This window comes from Alligator mississippiensis, chromosome 4, assembly GCF_030867095.1.
Source record: "Alligator mississippiensis isolate rAllMis1 chromosome 4, rAllMis1, whole genome shotgun sequence".
In the NCBI taxonomy this organism is placed as follows: domain Eukaryota; kingdom Metazoa; phylum Chordata; order Crocodylia; family Alligatoridae; genus Alligator; species Alligator mississippiensis.
In genome coordinates this window covers 66,327,071-66,348,621 of record NC_081827.1, presented here as the reverse complement: position 1 = coordinate 66,348,621, position 21,551 = coordinate 66,327,071, and the positions used below count along the sequence as shown (strand labels likewise).

At 41.6% G+C, this 21,551-nt stretch overlaps 1 protein-coding gene across 3 annotated transcripts in view; it reads right to left on the bottom strand.

The window, feature by feature from the left end:
• Positions 1 to 21,551, bottom strand: part of RASSF3 (Ras association domain family member 3) — a 77,800-nt gene that overhangs the window by 30,449 nt on the left and 25,800 nt on the right. Inside the window, exon 2 of one of the 3 annotated variants that reach the window (XM_019493121.2) lies at positions 6,468 to 6,573. The exons of 1 other annotated variant lie outside the window; for it this stretch is intronic. In XM_019493121.2, the coding sequence (XP_019348666.1) occupies positions 6,468 to 6,476 (9 nt within the window). In that variant the 5' untranslated portion in view covers positions 6,477 to 6,573. The remainder of the gene's footprint in view (positions 1 to 6,467; positions 6,574 to 21,551) is intronic. One more of the 3 variants, XM_019493124.2, reaches the window with a different exon arrangement.

Genomic DNA, 21,551 nt, shown 5'->3' with positions numbered 1-21,551 from the left:
AATTTAGCCCTATGAGTCACAAAAGTGAAAATACCTATAGAAGCCTGTAGTAGTTAGGACAATTTTCATTTTATTCCCCATGTCTTACATGGAATGACCCAACAGAAGTAGCAATAAAATACCTTAAAAAAAAAAAAAAAAAAAAAGGCACTGAAGAATGTTGATATTTGGCCAGTACTCTTAAGAGGTAAAGAAATGTGCTCAATATAAATAAACTACCTCATTTTAGTACACGAGAGCAACTCTTAACACATATAATAAAACCGTATGGTGTGTGTCCATATTCCTGACTAGAAACATTGCATTACATTTACTCATGAAAACTTTATTTTATATTGTATGATATGCAGATATATTTTTGTATCTATCTTGGGTTAAAATTTAAAAAATCTTAACTCTTCCTTTCTCTTCTCCAACTTTTTAAAATGTCTATATAATGGCTATATGTAGCTAATGAGTGGCTATATAAATATATTATATTATTATATTATATAACCACTTCAAAAAGTTGGAGAAGAGAGGGAAAGGAAGAGTTAAGATTGGGTTTTTAAGTTTAAACCCAAGATATGTGCAGTTTTGTTCACAAAACATTAGTAGGTAGACCAATCACAGTTTGCTTGATTGCTTGTATGTTATGTCCTTGAAGGATGAGACATGAGGCCATCCTGCAAGACCTTCCCTACGGAAAGGGCATCTGCACTGGATGCAAGGCAACAATGACTTGCCCTGGATGTCTATTAGGTTTCTTCTGCAGACAGGATGAAGGCTCAGACATAATAGTGAGATTTAGTCAGTCAGTCTCCAGCTGTGCCTTCATCTGTAAACTGCTTCTTCAACCGACAAGTGTGACAGGAGAAAGTTTGTGTGTAAACCCAGCGCTGTGGGAAAAGTGTTGCTGCTAGTTGCACCACCTTCTCAACTTAAGAAGGCTCCAAACATAATACACAGCATAGGATAGAGAGCCCAAATAAAGGGCAAAAGAATAATACAAGGCATGTTGAAAATAAAGTGGGCATAACTTGATTTCAACATCCAAATAATAATTTTCATTTCATGATTTCAGCATTGTAAATGCACATTATATCAGCAAAACCATTAGCTTTATGCATAAGGAGGGCAACTCTCATAGCTTTTATCTACATTGCTCAATGATGGCACCATACCAAGATAATGTACTTGCTCACTCACTCTGTGGATCCTACTTCCTGAACCAGAAGTAGTATAGCCACTTTTGCTCAGAGAGACAGCTTTTTGGAACACAGAAAGCAATATGCTAAGACAACTACACACGTCAGATAGTCCTTGCTTAGTCATTGAGTGGTATGGAGATGCCCACACAGAACAGAATCTGGGCCTGCTTATTTTTAATTAGTCCCAATGAAAATCAGCATAATTTTCATGTACTAAAGGGACTATTCTGACAAATCAAAATGGGGAATTTACCTGATAATTTGCTAGATATGCCTTAAAGCAAAAAAGAATATACAACATCACTGCTTCTGAGATGCAAGGATTGTCAAGGTATTTCATGCCTAACTATAATTACATGCTTTCTAAATCAATATATGTTATGATGTGAAGGAAGGAATGAGCCAGCTGCAGTTAGCTACAAAATTTAATTATTATTTTCATGAAAAGAGCCAGAATAGTCTAAACTAGCAAATTAGAGTATAAACATGCAAACTATGCCAACAGGTTTGTTCCAAATAGTGCCATTATCCATTTCTCAAGCTAAGAAGGTTTGCTAATATTTTGCTTTACAGTAAATTAACAAGTCACGTTAACTTTCAAAGGCCAAACAGTGCCTTGTTAAACAAATTCACTACAGAATCAGCCACATGGAAAATGCCAAATTTCCTCCCACAGCACAGTTCTAGCAGACCACAAGGGGTCATAGACCAGATAAAAGGTACTGGTTACACATGGCCACATCTTTGGAGTTGTGGTAACAGAATGAAGAGGTAAAAACTAAAAAGTACTTCCTTACCACTTTCTTAATAGGCTTGAGTTAGAGGAGAAGGTAGCTTCAATTCCAGTATAACCAAGTCTGAAGCAGTGAAAGATTATGAGAGTATTTACATTTACCCCCACAGCTAACTATATTTAGCCTCAAGTAGATAATCACATCCTCACCTTCCTATTCAAGGTAATGTTATGATGATCAGCAATTACTATTAGTTCTTAACAAGCATCTGTATGCAATTTAATTTTAGATATGGCTTTGGTAAATCTTCATTTCTGCATGTGAATAGGTACGGTGGTGCCACTTTCCAAAGAACACTATTATTGTTAGTTCAGTTTTCTTAGTAAAAGAACTAAGAAACTATTATGATGGTAAAAGAGAAATAGCTTATTCAGCAAGAGTGCAAATTTTGCAGAGCAACTGTAACAATAATCATCTTGCCAGTATGATACACACCTGATTTCACAGAGGGGTAAGAGTTCTAGGTACTTATGGCATCTAGAGAATACCCTATCAGCTGTGGTTATCATATGCACTTCTGCTAGCTTGCAATTACTCATATATTGGTCTCCAGTTCCTTCAGGAATCAGAAAATCTCCTTGCAAACTATGGCTGGTTAAAAGAACGCTTTGTCAGCAAACCTAAGGAATCCTGGGAGTATTTTGAAAAACTACTGCCACCTTCACAAACACTTTTAAAATATGATATGATAACTATGATGCATTATCTTTAAATCCATAGTCTCAACACACTTGTCTTGCTTTGAAGTTTACATAACATCACATATGTCTGCTTAAGAAAATGCATTAAGACGCACAATAATCAGGAACTTGACCATTAATAATGCAACTTGTCTTTTCACATTAGTTTTTTCTAGCACTAATAAGATTCATTGACGTTTACTATGCTAATAAAAGCCTCTAAGTAGATATATCTGTCTTTGCCTCTGCAGTACAAATGTTGAACAAAGCCATGCTAACAACATTAAAAACTAAGAACTGAAAGCAGCAAGGAGTCAGGATGAGACAATAAGCCTTATTTGGATTTAGAAAAACTAAGCAAGGCACTATCTGTCTCTGTATCCAAAGAAACAAAGTCTTAAAGATAAGCTTCCTTATTATAGAAGCAAATGCAACCTAAATGCTGCCACAAGACGCCTGGAATTTCTCTTATTATAGCTGGATATAGTGTATACAATGGTTTTCCACTGTAATCAGGAATAAAAACAATTCAGAATTTCACTACTGCCACCCTTGTGAATTTAAGACAAAGTTAAGTTCAGCCTGGCAGTCTTCAATTAAGTATTTCAGTTAAAAAATTACAAGAAATAGTATTCGGCATGCCTTACTAAATGACAAAACCACTCCCAATAATTGAATTAGACAGGAGAATATGAGGAGATAGCTGATGGTGATGCACATTCTTTTACAGAAAAATACAGCACATCTTGAAGCTCCAAAATTAGCTTACACAAAGGGTACCCACCTTATGGCTCTCAGGCCAAATCCAAGTTACGGAGCTCCAGAAATTTTACCCTGGGTGAGAGGTGGACCCAGGATCATGGCATGGCCAGATCTGACATATGAGGTCAGACCAGACAGACTGGATCACACCTGTGGACCAACCCCACACTGGATTAGGCCTTGTGGCCACTGTCTTAAACAATTTCAACTGACAAAAAAGTTGAGACAGATTATTTAGAATAACATAACTGGATCTATCACTTTTTCACTAATTTTCTTCCCTCTGTTTTCACTGTTAGGTGCATGTGCATTAAAAGCCAATCTCTGTCCTTAAAAAAAACAACTCATCCACTTTTCTTATTTATGGACTTTTCAAGACTCCATCATGCTTTGCATGGCAATGGTATGCAGCCAGTAACAGTGCCTCAGAAGTTCAGGTATGTTTGATTCCCAGAAAGACTTGCCTAAGAAAGTGTTTTTCCATCATAATTGGGAGAGGGAGTAAAATAGTAAAATAAAAAAGTGAAAAAGCAAAAAATGAATAAGCAAAGCCAGAATCATTATATGTTACATAGAACTGATTTTCCTATAGAACCTATTAATGCATACCTACCCACTTTTGACACTTTTGTCACATGTGTCCCATCCAACTCCCACAAGACTGTTTGAAGGGTCCCCCAAGGTATGAAAAGAAACAGATAAATGCATGCTCAGCCTCCTCCCTGCCTAGCTGTTCCTCTGCAAGGGGAGTAAGCACTATAATAAATGTTAGTTTTTGAAGTGGGATGGCGCTCAATTTACAAACGTTTTGGAGGGGTGCCTAAAGTCTAAGAAGGTTGAGAACTACAGATAAAAGATATAGGAAGAAAAGATTCGTAACTAGGCAAGTATTGGTATTGCCCTTTAACTTCATCTGAAGAGATTAACGGCAAGCCACAAACATTTCACGGTGGCCCACATCTGGCCAACACTTATGCATGACAGTGATTTTAATCATACAGATATTATTGGCAGGACTGGTAACATTGCTTACTGTAAGGCTGTCTGATAATTTCCATTAAAAACTCCTGTTTTTAATGCTTTTAACTTTGCCAAACTTTAGACACCTGGGCTGAGATTCTCCACGGCACCTGTTTTTCTGAAACCAAGTTTAGGCATAAAAGTTCAACTGCTTCAGAATGTAAAGCAAGAGAAGTATGCTTGCTGCTCTCCCCATGTTAAAAAATTATAGCATTTTCTGTTTGAAAAGGTCTAGGGGATGAGAGAACAACTGAATGGCCAAAGAGGCCAGAAGCCTGAAAACATGGACAAGGAGGTAGGAAAAGGGATGCAGATCTTATGAGACATCAAGGTATAGGAAAGGGAGGAATAGTAAGATTATACATAGGACAAGTGGTAGTCAGAGGAGACATGGAATACATTCATAGTAAAAATCAGAGCAGTTTAAAAAGAGAAATGTTTTTCTTCTCCCTCTTTGCATCAGAGTTGCTAGTCAATTATTTTCTCACAGGTAGTCAGGAATCATATTCCTTATCTTCTGGCTGCCTGACAAGAGACCCTGCAACAATTGGGGTTTGCAGAAGTGCCCAGCACTTATAACTGCACCTAACATCAATGGAAGCTGAACGTGCAAAGTGCTATTGAATGATAAAGACTGAAATAAAACAAATAAAAATCGGGCAATAGGCTTCTCAAATTAGGCAGCAAATCCTAAAAGGGAAGATAATAATACCCTGTCAGAGAAGGCAGGCTTCTGTGTAATCTAAGAATACTCAAATGTCCTAGTTTAATGAACCATGTTTCAGATCTGGTCAACAAGATTAAGTTATTATATAATGGACCAGAAGAATTTATTGTATAAATGTATGTATCTGGCTAAACCATAAGCGTTTTGAGGACAAAATAAGGAACAAAATAAATAATAAGTATAGATAAATAACGTCTCAGCAAACTTCCAACCTAAAATGACAAAGACATTTTGATCTTGGTTGCCAACAAAGCAAAGAAACTAAGTAGTTAATTCCCTTCTAAGAGGAGGAGGAATCCTGGTGGATCCACAGCGCATTTCTTCAAAGGGAGTCTAAAGAAAACGAACCATTCCCAAACCTAAGAGGTGGTAAGCCACAGGGAAAGGTCAGCATGAACTAGCTTAATTGTTGCAAGGTTTGTTCTCTCTTACCTGAGTGCTCCAAATAAAACAACGCTCTAATACTTTGGTTAGTGGATACCATTGTCATTGCTACCAGAGGAAAACAAACTGCAAGTATCAAATTGATAATTCTGTCCTGAGAGCAAGGCTTAAATGCAGTGAAAAGCATGCAGTGAATATGTTCATGGGCCATGCATTGATGACTAAGGGCAGGAGGGGCAAGGAGTCATTAAATGAGCACTGGCCATTCTGTATATTAAAAAAACAAAACAAACAAACAAACAACACAACACAAAAAGAGAGGAGGAAATAATATGCAATTATTATTTGGTATTTCCTAACTTTTGATCACTTGACTTTCTGGATTTAATGTCCTTTTAACACTGTATTTTAGGTATTGTATTAATACTATACTAATGCCTTGGAGCCTCAGTCCAGGATCATGGTTTCACTGTGCTGCTTGCTCCCTCTCCACACAAGTAGCTAGGGAGCCCTACAGAGAAAAATTTAAGTGCGCTGTACTCAGTAAGACTACTTGGATGAATGAAGTTATGCTTAAGTATTTGAAGGATCAGGCTGGTTCATATCTTGTCAGAACTTCAATTCTTCCTATGTCAAGTTCTTTTTATAAAAAAAGTGATTTGTAGTAAACAAACGATGCAAGAGCTTGGGGATGGGTGAAAGAAACAAGCAACAGGAGTACCTGAAATATTGTAAACAGAGATCATATTTTCCTCCAAAATATTTTAGTAAGAAAAAGCGATATAGATAATTGTTAAACAAAAAGTTTATTTTATAACTTTCCCAGAGGCAAAAAAGGTTTAGATTTCCTCTCTAGTTACTTCAATACATTTTAATGCTTCAAGCTGGATCTTGACTTGCATGTACTTACAGCATTCATTCTAGTAATCGGTTTTCCCCTTACATTTTGCTCCACTTGTATCACTGCAAATGGATGTTTAGCATCTCCTTAGCCATGTAGTCAGGAAAGCTGGCAACTGAATGGACAGAAGGAAATACAAGAATTCAAGCTAGCTGCATCTATGCAAGCAAAGATTCCCTCCAAAAATGTGCAACATTCAGTGGACAGAGAGTCTATGGAAGGATAAAGATCTCACAACCAAAAGTGATCATGGACTACTTTGAACATCATAATAATAATCATCATAATCATAATTCAACCAGGACTAAAAGCAATTTCTGTTGCTAAGGAATAATCCAATTCTCCAGAAAGCCTGAAGGTTCCAAGTGAAAATGCAACCAGCATCTATCTTTATTTGTAGCATTTCTTCCCTGATCCCCAGATGCAGACGTGAAATCAATACAGCTGGTTTTAATTCAGGTAGAGAGACCTACAATTATGTAAACCTCTGCACTATGAGAATGAATCTATTTGACCTGGACAAAATGAGAAGCAAGAGATATGCCCCCTTGTTAGACGTCTTCAAAAGAAAAAGATTCATATTTCCTAATATCTGTCTTTCAAAGTAGGCAAATACCATACCGCACAAAAATTAAATAGTCTTTTTTTCTATCTAATATTGGGGTAAGGGGGGGGGAAGTGGAACCAAGGCAAATTTACCTCCTATTTTAAAACAAAATGGGGACAAAGTGAGGCAGGGACTGTCCCCTACAGGCAGCTGGGGTATGGGGCCAGGGAGGGCAGTTAAACTTCCCTTCTCCCGAGTACAGAGCTGCCCTGCCCTGCTAAAAACTTATTGTTGGCTGCGACTGTGGACTACAAATCCCAGAGGTACCTGGAAGCAGGAAGAAGAAGTGATGAACAACCCTGCAGAATCCTGCTGCTGTAATTATGGACTGCAAACCCAGAGACCTCAGGGACAGCAAAAAGAGGAAGCAAACACACAGACCATGTTGGCTATGTGCCAGAGTACCATGCTCTAGCACCCCCCAGCTTCTGGCCTAAGCCACAGCAAGCATGTGGCTGCATTTCCCGTATCAAAACCAAATGTCTGTCAAGTTGCTTCTCAGCTTAATCTCTGCAGCTTTTAACCTGCAAAGACTGAATCAATTCAGTCTCAGGCTTTTTGACTGTCTGTACATAGCCCAGATGCTTGTGAAGAGGGGGAGGGAGGTAAAGACAGATAGTTTCCCCCATGGCCATAGCCAGACATTTTAGTGCCTAGTACAGGTCATGAGCAGAGCACCCCTCCACCCCCATGTGCTACTACATAACATTATTTTCACTTGATTTGGCACCCTCACAAAAAAACAACCCTGCTCCCAATGCAAGAGTGCCCTCAGGTGGTATCTGCCATTGACCCCAGTATATGGAAAGAAGAAGCTGCATCATTTACCTGCCAGGACCAAGCTATAGATATGCTGAAAGGGGGAAAAGAGAGGGAAGGATTGAGCAGGAATCTTGGAAAGTGGGAATAGACAGGACAAAATGGAATTAAGGGGCCCACTTTTCAGATACATTCCCAGGCAGGGTCAGTGGGAAAGGAAGGAGGATCTGCAAAGCTTGGGCTCTAGAAAGCTGTATATAGAGGGGGGGTAATGTAGAGAAAGGGCTTAAGTAGCATACATCCAACAATCAAGAGCAGAGAGAAAACAGACCACGGGAGATTAAACAGGTTGGGCTGGAGTAAGAGGCCTAGAGTGAGGGAAGAAGAAAACTGATGAAGGAGATCAGTGTTTCAAAAAAATCATGTGAGGGCAAGGGCTCTTCCCAACACCATCAGAGCTCCAGCATTAGAAGGCAAAACCACTGACTCAGAATAAAACTACAATTGTGTTAATTAACTTGTTTTCTAGTGAAATCAAAGCATTTGAGAAGGGGTCAACAGACTTTTGTCCTCCAGAAAACTCCCTGGCCTGGTCCAGGAGTCCTGAAAGGATTGATACTTGACCCTGCTGAAAATCTGGTTAATCCAGGAGATTATCCCATGAGTAACAGTCTTCCCTTAACCCTGCCTCTAAGTGCTTGCTATAGAGAGCAGGGAACATGCTGGAAAACCCACTTTCCTGACTGCTAGCTCTCTGGAATCCAAAACATTTTCCAAAGGAAGGCTCTGCCTCAGCTTGGAGGCTTCCCTGCTGCTTAGCAGTCTGCTTTCACTGTAGCTCTTGTCCTTTGATCTCCTGCCAGCAGCCGCTGCCACTCTGGACAGACCTGAGGCACTCAAAGGATGTAAAGGAGAAGTTGGTTTACAGAGGCCTGCAAAACATTATTGCGGCCTCTTTTCTTTAGAGTTGCAGCTCATACTGAACAAGGAAGAAAAAGTGAGACAATAAAGAGGACATGACTGCAGCTAGAAAATTAACAGACAAGCAAAACTGCAGAGGATTCTTCTGATGCTCTATTATACTGTGAGGGAGAAACAGGCTAGAGCTTTGCCAATTAGAGGGAGCCAGGACTTGAGAGGGAAGCCTGGAGAGAATTACTGGCTACCACTTGCCAGAGTAAAAATCTATTTCTACTGGTAGAAACCAGAGAAGAGAAATGAATCACTTATTCTGCACAGTAAAAGAGCTAAGAGATCTGAGACTCCATGTCAGGGGGAATGAAAAATAGATTATTCTCCTACACTGGCATATGTTAACAGAGCTTAATAGCCTCATAAATGAGACTTGGAAGGCACACCTGTCAAAACCCCAACAAACCAAAACCCCATCATTCACTAGGCTAATAAGTTTCTTGTCTAAGACTCTGTCTAGTACAGTGGTTCTAAAGCTTTCAGCTTGGGACAGAAGTTACACATAAACTGGTTTACGTGATCAGAAACCGGTTTAAACCTGTAACAGGACAGAAGTTCAGTGCACATAAACCAGTTTCAAAATGTCTGAAACTGGTTTAAGCTGAATCTGATTGAATGTACATCAGACTTAACTGACTGATGTCAAAGTGGTTTATAGAACTTCTGTCCTAGACCCCTTCCTGGCTCAAGTTAAATCAGTCCCCCAGCATCCCAGCATTTTGCAGCCCTGAACTGGGCTGTGCTGTCTGCTCCAGAGAACATGGCTGGCCCTGCCCCTCTGCTCCCTAGCTGGACCAGTGACGGCTGGCTTACTAGCCACTCCAGTTCTGGGGCCAGGAAGGGGGGTTAAACTTCCCTTCCCCACATATGGAGCTGCCCAGCCCTGTTTTGCCTACTTACTGCTGGCTGTGACTGTGGACTACAAATCCCAGAGGCACCTGGAAGTAGGAAGAGGAAGTGATGAGCAACTCTGCAGAGTCCTGCTGGTGAGAATATGGACTGCAAATCCCAGAGACCTTGGGAGCAGCAGGAAGAGGAAAGTGAATACACAGCCCATGCTGGCTACATGCCAAAGCTGCACTCTAGCATCCCTTAGCTTCTGGCTTGAGCCACTGCAGGAATGTAGCTGTATTTCCTGAATCAAAAATGAATGTCTGTCTATTTGCTTATTAGGTACAATCTTTACATCTTAAACTAACCTGCAAAGACTGAATCAATTCAGCCTCTGGCTTTTTGACTTAGCCTTCTAGACTTAAGGTACCCTCCATAACTTTTCTGAATTTGGTGGCACCCTGGTTGAGAACCACTGCTTGTCTCAGCTTACCCACTTTATTTCAAGTCTGCTGCCACTGCCACTAGATAAAATTGCCCAGTCCACCTGTTTCCAAGAGGGGTGTGCAAGCCGGACTGAAAAGCAGCTGTGGAAGGACTGCTTCCCAGTCTGGCTCCACAAGCCACTCAAAGAAACAGAGACATACAATGCAGTTCCACCTGACAGGGGCAGCACCTGTGGCACCCTTGAAAGGGTCTTGTGTCACCCCAATTGAAAACCACTGTTGTAGTGACTAGGACTCTATTAATAAAAGGTAGCATAAATTATAGTGCAAAAATAGGTTGCATCCCCTGCCATAGGCAAAGGAAAAGTAAATGTTCTCCATTAAACTTATTTTGATTGAATATATCCAATATAAATACATCCAGTCCTTAATTTAAAGTTTTCAGACCTCAAATGATTGCTTACATTAAAGACAATTTTTAACATAATTATAAAATTAGTCATGTCACTAGGTGAGAATGTGAAAAAGGCCTTTTTTGGAATTTAAGCAAGCAAGCTTAATTTTGGAGCTTAATTTTCAGAGGTGTCAAGTGCCCACAGTTCCCACTGAGCCAAAAATTTAAGAACTAAACTTTACGAAGTTCTATATTTAAAGCCATAAAACAATTGAGACAGGGTGTCCACAATACTGAAAATGAACATACAACTGTAGCAAAGATTTAAACAAGGCTTAAACATTACATTATTCACACTTTGGGAAGTAGATATTAGTATTTTTAGTCATCAATAATGCACACTGAAGACTACCCAGTAGTACATTTTTTTCAAGTGCTGAACAATGGTCAGGACTTCAACCATAAAATAAGGTTACTTTTAAATAGCTATCAGTTATAACACCAAGATCAACATGAAAAAATATGGAAAAAATAATAAATGGCAGTTTTTTCCTATTTTTCTACATTCCTAAAAAGAGAATAAATATGTAAATAGAGCAGGTTAAAAAGTTAAATTCCCTAGTTAATTTATGTATAATTTCCTGTTCTTCCTTTTTGTTCAGTTTAATAAACATCAGGTGGACAGATCCTTAGAATCTTACCACTTATGAGTGACAGATGCTTTAACAGGTTTAATTTAAGTGTACATTTGAATACCAAAAGCAATTTGCAACGGACGTAGATCTTTTTTTCCCCTCTTACAAAAGCATATCTTTTTATGACCTTTTCAGGAGAAAAATTTATGCTTGTAAACCCTTGCCCTTTCCGCTTCAAAACTAGGATCCAATTTAAGAAACAAAAGCAAACTAACTGTAGTTTTCATTCACTCTCTAGCCGTAAGCAGAACATTGGGGTAGCCTTCGGCCACACTGCTCCAAGACACTGAATATATCACAATTCCTACTTTCTTTTTGTTGCTTTACTTTTAGGTACATTTTTCACCTAATTCAAACACTTTTATGTACTTCTCTCCCAATTTATTCCTAGGCTAAAGAACCAATAGCCATTTAAAAGTCTCATTTTCACACAATAGTAAGTATGTATATATCCTATAGGGGTTTAGGTTGTAGCCTCACAGGAGGGCCACTCTCTCTCCAATCTCTCAGTCCTGATCCTCAAGGGAAACGTACACAACACTACCCAGAGACAAGCCTATGAGCTCCATTTCATCAACCTGCTGGATACTAGAGATCAGGGACTAAACACAGACATTGGATTTTTGATACATTACAATCTGCCTGGCAACTGACTACCCAGCCCAGCCCCTGGCTTCTTTACTTTTCATTCCATCCAGGAAGAGCACACACCAACTGCTGCAGCGTCCTTAGCCTGACAAAGGGTTTTTGAACCCGAAAGCTTGCTTAATAACTATTCTCCAACCATTTGGGTTGGTCTAATAAAAGATATCAAATTCACCCAAGGAACCTTGTCTGCCTATGTATCCTATACAAAGTCACAAAGAAAAGAACCAGTGTTAGTGTAGTTACTAAGTGGCCCTTACTAAGTAAAGAAGTTGTAAAAGTTGAGTAAACTATCCCTTTCCATACTTCCTGTTAAGTCCATTAAAACTATTCCCAAACAGAACTGGTCAGAAGATATGGCCTAGATTTCTCCATAATTTTTTACATTACTGAGCTTTTACAAGTTCCTTCTCAGAGTTCATTTGTAAGGGTTACCTGAAATTCTGATGGTTAGGCCCCTATTCAGCAAAGCACTTAGGAACATGCTACGTGCCTTGCTGAAATGCAGGCTACTTTATCATCTTTTAACCTCTTATGATTTCAAAGCATCACATCAGAAGTGCATCTGAATTAGGTTCAAACAGTAACTTGTTCGCACTGAAAGGGTTTTCCATCATCCTGAAAGTGAGATTCTTTGCTTTAGAGTTTTATTACTTCCTTAGTTTAACACCTAGTGCCCTCTGCCAGTTTGGAGTCTTCAGAGAAACAGCTCAAAGAGTAGCACAACGCCAAATACTGGAACTGCAAATGAAACTGCCAGCATTGCCCATCGGAGTAGACTGGGCAGCAGAATGACAAGAAAGGAAAGCTGCTGCAGGTCCCAGACAGCCTGTGAATGACAGATTTTCCACAACAGAAGTTGTGCCTAGACCAGCAAGTCTAAGATTCTAAACTAGCGTGTCATGGCACCCTTTTAAGGCAGGGGTGGGCAAAATGCGGCCCACGGGCCAAATGCAGCCCACCGGACCATTCTATCCAGCTTGCAGGGCCCCGAAGAAATTTAAAAAATGAATATTTATCTGCCCCTGGCTGCCTGTCATGCGGCCCTTAATGGCTTGCCAAAACTCAGTAAGCAGCCCTCCACTGGAAATAATTGCCTGCCCATGTATTTAAGGGATCCTTTATAGGGTAGGGGTTGGGGGGGGAAAGCAATCGAGCCATACAATATTACCAAAACAGTCTTAGGATGTGTAACCACCTACATGATTCAATATAAACCCAAATATTTCCAACAGGAATCCAGAGCATCAAAATCTGTGGTGTGAGGTCTTTGCTACAGAAGAATTGCTCTGTTATTTTTTCAGAAGTCAAAAAATGAGAGAAGGCCAAGAGCTGTTATTTTCAAGGGGGTGCCTTGAGTCTACTGAGGAATGGTTCAAGTGTGAAAAGACTGAGAACTGTTGGCCTAGACAAGACATCTTCTTTGGCAGGAAGAGAAGGAGGAACAATTACTAGTTAAAAAGTTGAAGGCCTGAAAAATCTTACACACAGCTGTGACAGTAACTTGACCTAGCAGGGCCTATGAGTGTACAGACAGAACTGACAGCAGGGTTAGAGGAGCTGTGAGGATGCAGGATGCTCCCAAATGGTTGTCAGACAAATCTAAAGACTCCATTATTTCTTCTCTCAGGCAGAGAATTGCCAATCTCATAGACCTCTTCTGAATCAGAAGTCAGGATGCTAACCAGGAGCAAATCCACATGGGATGCAGTGGCGCAGTCACACCCCACCTCCCTTTCATAACATACTACTGGAGCAGCAGCCAGGATTTTAAGTCCCTGAATCAAGTAAAAATCCCTTCCTCCCTTTCCCTGCATGCTCAGCAGCACTTCCCCTCCATTCCTATTCTCCCTGGTCTCCTACCCACTGCCGTCCCCAGCTGACCCTGGGTTGGGGAAGCTCCGGAGCCACTGCTATCCCACTCCAGTTGGGCTGTGTGGGGAGCCAGCTGCCTACCTGATTTCCCAGCTGTTCCCTGCCAGTCTGGGAGCAAGCTCAGGGAAGGGAAACTAGCCCTGCTGCTGCCACTACTGTCCCCAGCTGAGCCTGGTTCCCCAGACAGCTCAGTCTAAGCAGGGCAGGAGCAGCTCTGGAGCTCCCCACCCAGGCAGCCAAGGAGGGTGAATGGGAAAGGAGGGGAGGGGACATGCTATTGAGCATGGAAGAGAGGGGTAGGGGAGGGGATTCTTACGTGAATCAGGAGGTTAAACATGCCCAGCTGGTGCTCTCATAGTGTGGTTTGCCCATCTGATGTGGGAGAGCTGGGAGCAGCGGGCAGCACCAGTCACTGTTCCTGCAACCTGCTTCACAAAAATCCTGTCTCCTGGCACTAACACATGCCATCCAAAAGGAAGAAGGCCAGCCCTTTGCATCAAGTTCCAATCCTATCATCCAGATAAGGCCTCTGGAATTTTTTTTATTTTTTTTGGGGGGGGGGGGAACATTCATTTTATTACTTTGTTTGCTGTGAGACTAATTTGCCTTTCATTGGGTACCCACAGTTTCTTTCTTCTTATCTGTTCTTGTTCACCCTTATTTGTTGGTGCTATTTACTGTAATACCCTAAACTAGTAGTTCCCAAACTGTAGTTTGAAAGGCCCCAGAAGAGATTTCAGAATGTGTAAACAAATATTTTCTTAAATTTTAGTAAGAGAAAGGAAGAAGACTAAAGCATCAAACCTGTACAAAGTCTCATTTAACGTTTTTCCATGAGATGTGGCATGTATGTATTTGTAACACTAGACTTCTTTACATATAATACTATATTATGAAGTTTCAAGATACAGTACTGATTTGGTTATCTATACACCCAGATGGATTTGAACATAAGCATTCATTTAATATGCCCCATCTTCTACAACACTAAAAGTTAACTGCTATTTGAAACAATAATGGAAAACAAACCTCCAGGAAGTGTTTGCAAAGTACTATGCTGAATGCAAAAATCTATTAGTACTTCCACATTCAGAAGCAGCATTTTCTTTATTAATTTATGATTATGTTTAAGATTTCCTACCATGCTTCATACTCAAGCTATAATTTATAAATCATTTTTATGATACTTCTTTACAGCATCCACTGTCACTTCATGCAGTTGATAAGCTTAACAACACTGTGTATTCCCTACTGTGAAAGGAAAAGTGGGCCTCAAAGGCATGTAGAAGAAAACAGAAATTTGAGTGAACTGCAGGCTTTGGTATTCTTTCTTTTCTCTCTCTTGCTGTGTTCTTGTGAATTTACAATGAAAAGAAAAGAAAAAGTCTGGGAATGAGAAATAATCACCAGTGGAACTATGGAGAGAAGGTTGAATTTCTCATAAGAAAAATAAGTAAAAAAATAAATAAATAAATAAATAAATAAAATAAAAAGAAATAGAAATACAGACCAACTTTAAAATATACATTAAACATATTAAGTTTTATAATCACCATGATGCAAGAAATAGTATTATTAGCAGGTTTTCATCTGAAACCAGGGTTTTGCACAATATCTTTTTAACAGTGAGTCTGGGACTCTGTTCACTTTAAGGCAGAAAGAGGCCAGAGAGACCCTGCAAGGGAGATAGGGCACAGCTGCAGCTGGGCTGCAATGAAGCTCAGGTAATGAGCCTAATTAGAGGGCACCTGAAGCCAACCCTGAAAGCAGGGGGGGTGGGGCAGCACCTGGGAGAGAGAAACTAGGGTCAGAGTCAGCACAGGTAGTCTGGCCCTGGAAACTGAAGAGGGAAGAGCTCCACGATCAGCCTCTTGCCAAGAGATAGACCAAGAGCATTCTAGGTTTGGAGGCAGCAAGTGAAGGGCTGAGTAGTCCATGGCCAAGTAGGACTTTTGATATATAGCCAGGAGGCTAGAGGTTTAGTTATAGCTGGAGGGCTTATGTTTTCTGGTAGAGTTTGATCCACTGGTTTGGGTTGGGGACTATTGTTGGAGGAGGTCCTAGTAGTGCCTGAGGGCACACTGGTGTCCTGAGCCCACCAGAGGCTAGGGGCCCAGGACACAAAGGGAGCTGTGCCCCAAAGCAGGTGGTAGCCAAGAAAGCAAACCAATGTAGGCTCAGCCCTCAGAGGAGGGCACAGACAAAGGCACCGGAGGGCAAGATAATAAGTTGAGACCCAGAACCTCCATCTGGTATAGTGGACTGAAGCTAAAGGGCTCAGGAAGAGAAAAGGGGTGGAGGCTGAGAAGACCGAGGCCCCCTGATACAAGCAAGTAATTAGCCCTTGAGGCTTACAGGTACCCTTGGGCATAGATGGGTTGAGAGTGCCCACACAGCTTAAGGGCAGGATTGAAACCAGTGGTGTCCAGGGGGGACCTGCTGGCTTCTAGGCAGATTAAGGCTCACTCTAGGATGCTTAGGCACCCTGCCTCCCAATAAAACAAGACATAGCAGATGAGAAAAGAGGGGAAGGCACCCTAGAGTTGGAGCCGGGCAGGGAATGTGTGGCCATCAGGAGGTGCCATGGCTAAACCTCACTACAATCTTACAAAGGATTCCAGGGAGGCCTGTGCTCAGGCTTAGCAACAGAAACAGTAATGTCAAAGGAGAAGTTGCACATGCCAGGCACTGGACACCATAAGCGGTCTGTCACAGATTCACAGAAGTTTAGGACTGGAAGGGACCTTGTGAGATCATTGGGTCCAGCCCCCCTGCTCTGGGCAGGAAAGGCTGCTGGGGTCAAATAACCCCAGCAAGGTGTGCATCCAGTCTTTCTGAAGATCCCCAGGGCAGGTGCCTGCACCACCCCTGCTGGGAGTCTATATCACAAGTGATATACAGTTTCTGACAAACAGATGTGGTATTGTTGGTGTTTTGAAATATATTAATATTTCAGCCAGCTTTTTTTGTTCAATACAAAATAAACAAGTATTTAATGAGGTTACCCTGACCACTGCCTCAGACCTCACGCTCTCGCCCTGTACAAATTATTCAGGTCAGACTACTTCCTTCAGTTTATACTGGAAAGACAGAGATCAAATCTATTTTTATAACAAAGTATTTCCAGGGTTCACTTAACCTGGAAGCAGGTCATCTGGTGAAGAGCCCTCTGGTTCCTTCTACTAGAAGTTCTAGACATGTTTTCATAATTATTTCCTTTTTCAAAAAAAATACTGTATGTAAATTGTGATGCTACCTTTGAAAACTGGTTTCAAGCTGGACTCATTTGCTTGCATCCAAAAGCCATTACTGTTTCATACTGTTCAACAAAGTATTGCCAATAGGGTACAAAATGTTTATCAGCAGGGATCCCTGACAAAAAAAATAGCAAGTTCTCTAGTAAAAACCTCAAAATCCCCAATTAAAATGATAGGCGACTATATATATGTAACATTTGAACACAATGTCTTCTTGATATATTTACAATTTTAAAGCAATTTAGAAGCCTACCAGTGCCTCAATCACGATAATAAAATAATTTCTAACTACCTATAAATTTTGATTTATAGTTTTTGTGATTTTGGTATTTTATTTTGGGTTTTTTATCATGGAAAATCAAAACTCCCCCTGCCTCATTAGTTCACAGAACGCAGGTCCAGGCCCCTCACTCCCAAGCTACAGTACCCCAGCCCTGCCAATACCCCTCACTCGCCCCCACATCCTCCCGCCCTGCTGGTACACAATCCCGCACAGTGGCTATGTGGGCAGAGGGCACCTCACCAGGGTAGCACGGAGCCCACAGTGGCAAGGAGCTTCCCTGCGCTGCCCTGCAGCGCCAGGTCTCATCCACTGGGTTGCGGAGGCCCTGGGGGAGAGCAGCAGGGCAGGAAGCCCAAGCCTCATGCACAGATCTGGGTCCCCTTGCCCCTTGCATGTAATAGGGGGAGCAGGCTTCATCCTCCCACCCCCTGGACGAGTCACTTGTGGCCCCATCCCACCCGCACCGGGGCCCTTCAGCCGCACATTCCAGCCCCCAGCCCCATGTCCACCCAGCTGGGCAGCAGCCCCAGTCCCAACCCTGCCCAACTCCCTTCCTGTGGGGGCCTCAATCCGCACCACCACCCCACCACCAGACTTACCTGCAGGAGCTGCTCTCCAGGCTGTCTGGCAGCCACATGCATATACATTAGGGCTGTGCAAAGCTTCGGTCGCTGATTCAATTTGGTAGAGATTCAGCCTGATTCAGTGGCTAAACCTCCAAATCTGAATTGAATCAGGAGACCCTTTAATTTCTCCGAACTGAATCGGAACCCTCCAAATCGATTCAGAGAGATTTGGAGAGATCAGATGATTCAGACATAGACATATAACACCTCCCCCCCCCGCTCAGTGACTGGTGCCTCCTAGGTCTGGAGAGGCACCCAGGGTCCCCCCATGGCTGACTGCTGAGCTGGGGGGCGCAAGGGGGGGGTCCCCACACACACTCGGCAGTGAACCCGGAAGTGGACAGGAAGTATACCCGGGCCACTTCCAGATCTGCCGCCAAGCATGCAGAAGGCCCCCCGCACTCCTGTGGAATGCTCCATCCAACCCACCATTTCAGCATTCATGAACTGCACCTGGTACCTCGAGGTATGTAGAAAAAACATGTAAAGCTGTGTCTATGGCCAAACCACTGATTCTCCAAATCAGCATCGAATCTTCAGATTCAGCTGAATCGAATCAGAACAGTGATCCGAATCAACAAACTGAATCACTGTCCCCCAAAGTGGGCCAAATCCAAATTGAATATGGCCTGCTTCGCACACCCCTAATATACATGCACATGGTGCTCCCTGTCTGACTGCCCTCTTCCCACTCCCCCTAGCAAAGCTGAAACTCTACCAGCCTGCAGAGAGCTCTTTATAGAACTGCAAAACCTGCGTTTTCCTTGGGTAAAAGGGGGAAGCTGCATTTCTCTCCATTTTTCCATTGGAAACGGAAAACCCGGATACCCATTTATCAGGTTCAGTGGTGGCAAAGGAGATGGAAGGAAGGCATGATACTGCAGTACAGGAGACAGCATTGGTGTATGTACAATATCCAATTCTGGTGCAGAAAGGAGAAGCGAAACACAGACTTCCCTTCTCTTAAATGAAAGCCAAGACCTTTGGAGTACATAAATCTGTTGCTTGCTTGTGCACCATGTCTTCGCTCTCACCCCACTAACCATTCTTTTGAAAGACATTCTGAATGCTGCCCAGTAGCTCAGCCTTTGGTTGAGAAAGAGAGTGTTTCATTCAGTTAAGCTGCAGCCTTTCTAGCCAAATGAAGAGTCGATCTTAAAAGGCCTGTACAGTCCTTCCCCAGAAGAACTGATCATGAGATAAAAGAGTTTTTGGTAGGGCAGGAAGAGCAACTGTGTGTCATCATTACTCAAGTACAGAGGATAGCCTTCCAAATATATGAAATTTTATGGACAAAAGGCAGGGTCAGGTAATTCCTCATTGCCAGAGATTCATAGATTTTAGGCATTTATGAGTTCCAACACAGACTGATGGCCCTTAATAAATATAAAATTGGAAAAAAATTACATTAATTACATCAACAACAAGGATTGAAGAGATGGCAATAAACTGCAGAATATGCAAACAAGACACTCATTTCTAGACATGTACATGGATCTGTCAATAGGATGGGCGTAGTAGTTTGTCTATCAAAGAATAGGACACAGCAACACTATGGTTAAGGTGTCTCATTACAGCACATGTATTCAAGCGTCACTCAGGACTTGTGCCAAAGCTTGCCAGCAGTTGATCTAGCAGTAAACAGGTACATGGAATTTAAAAGGCAGCCAGAAATAATGCTAGCCATATCATTACCTTGGGGGCTACTGGCTACAGGAACTGCTGTGCGCCTTAACCAGGCTACTCTAACAATACTAGAGATAGGAAAAGTTCTAAGATCTCTTTCACAGTTCCTGAACACCTCGGCATAAGTAATTTATTGTTCTCTCTGCTTTGACTTTCCATGTACACCATGGTCATTATATATCACTACGTCACAGGATAAATTAATTTGTGTGATGTGCTCAAACAGGATAAGGAGGGGAACTATACAGTATCCAAACAGGTGAAGATATCCAAAAGGTATTTTGAAACATTACAGTCCTTAGGACTGAATTTTGCAAGGAAAAAAAGGAGGTTCAAAACAGCCACCACTTTCCCATAAGGATCTGCTAAGTTTACGGTTAATACTCAAGTCTGGAATGTCTTTTGGGTGGTACCAAATTAAAGAAGTGTGGGAATTCTGTACTAATGCTGAAATGACATTAGTCAGAATCAGCTTTCAAAAAATGAGAGGCCAAGTTGTATAAAGAGTAACAGAATTATGTTCTAGATTGTGAAGCACTGTTAGTCTAACAGAGAGTACAGATCTATGCAAACTTTATAAACACTTTTAGGCTGTTTATTATATTATAAATCAGGGGTGCTCAAGCCCTGGCCCCTGGGACAAATCTGGCCTGCATCAGCCCACAGGACTTCCCATGGGTCTGAAAATTTGGCAGTGGGGCAGAGCAGCAGAGTTAACTGGTGCTCCCCAGCTGCCAAATTTCTGGGCCTACAAGGAGCTCTGAACAGAGTGGCCCTGTGTGCTTGATTGGGTGCACAGGGCAGCATAGACCCTGACCCAAGTGCACAGAGAAGTGTGGGACTCTATCCCAATGCACAGGATCAGCCAGGAGCCATGCAGGGCCAGGTTCCCATGGGGGCAACATAGAGACTGCCCTGTACCACTCATTTGGTCCTCAGAGTCAAAAGATTGAATACCATTGTTATTAATACCAGCAAGAAGAGAGTTTCAACAGACTAGACTCATAACTCGATGGCAGGGTAGGAGGTGGTAATTCTGCAGGCCAGTTTGGAAATTCTTCCACTATCACATGAAAGGCAGTAAGAAAAATGGGTGAACAGGAGGGTTTTAAGAGCTTATTACTGACATCAGAACTGGGTGGGTTATGTTCTCAAGCTAAATTTTATCATGGCAACAAGTATTTTTGAAACAGCTGCACAATGTAAAGCACACGTTGATAGGGCAGTGCGAAGCAGCTTGCAGTGCTGCAACCCCTGCTATATTTGCTCTGTGGATAAACAGACTTCAACATACTGGGTTATCAAACTGATACTTTTCACAAACATTAGAAATTTTTCACCAAATTTTAAATAATGGGGCTCGCGGTAACAATTAAGAGTATAAGAAGCAAACGCATTCTAGTAACAGTCCATTAGAAAAGTTATGCCATTGGTAAAACTGAAGAGCATGGTCATCCCAGAATAAAGGAAAAAAAGATGCAAATTAGGTCTCATGTATCTACATTAGTTGTTGTGTGCAGGAACAGCAACAAACAAGAAAATACCAAAAGACAAACAAACAAACCAGCAGTTCAGTTTGCTCATTAACATCATTATTTTTCCTCCAAAGAGACAGAGTACAATGAAGAGGGGAGTGTCACCTTTACAATGTGCAGCACATTGTCAACAAACAAAATCAGAGAGAGAGACAGACGCACACACCTTTAGACAAAAAAACAAAGGAGTTCTGAAAAAGCCAAAGGTTTTAAGAAAGAGAAAAACAAAGAAAACTGTGACCACATACCCTCTGTAGAAAGGAGAGAGTAAGTTAATACTTAAATAGCCAACTGCAAAGTGTAGGCATTTGCTAGGCAGACCTATGCATTCTGTTGTACAGTATTAAAAAAAAAAAAAAAAAGAAAAAAAAATCTCTGGAGATAAGCACTTCAGCCTACATAAAACTTGGACACTTTCCCAGAATTCAGGTCATAGGCAAAGAATCCGATAAGCCACAGGGTGACAGACTGAACCAGCTTCT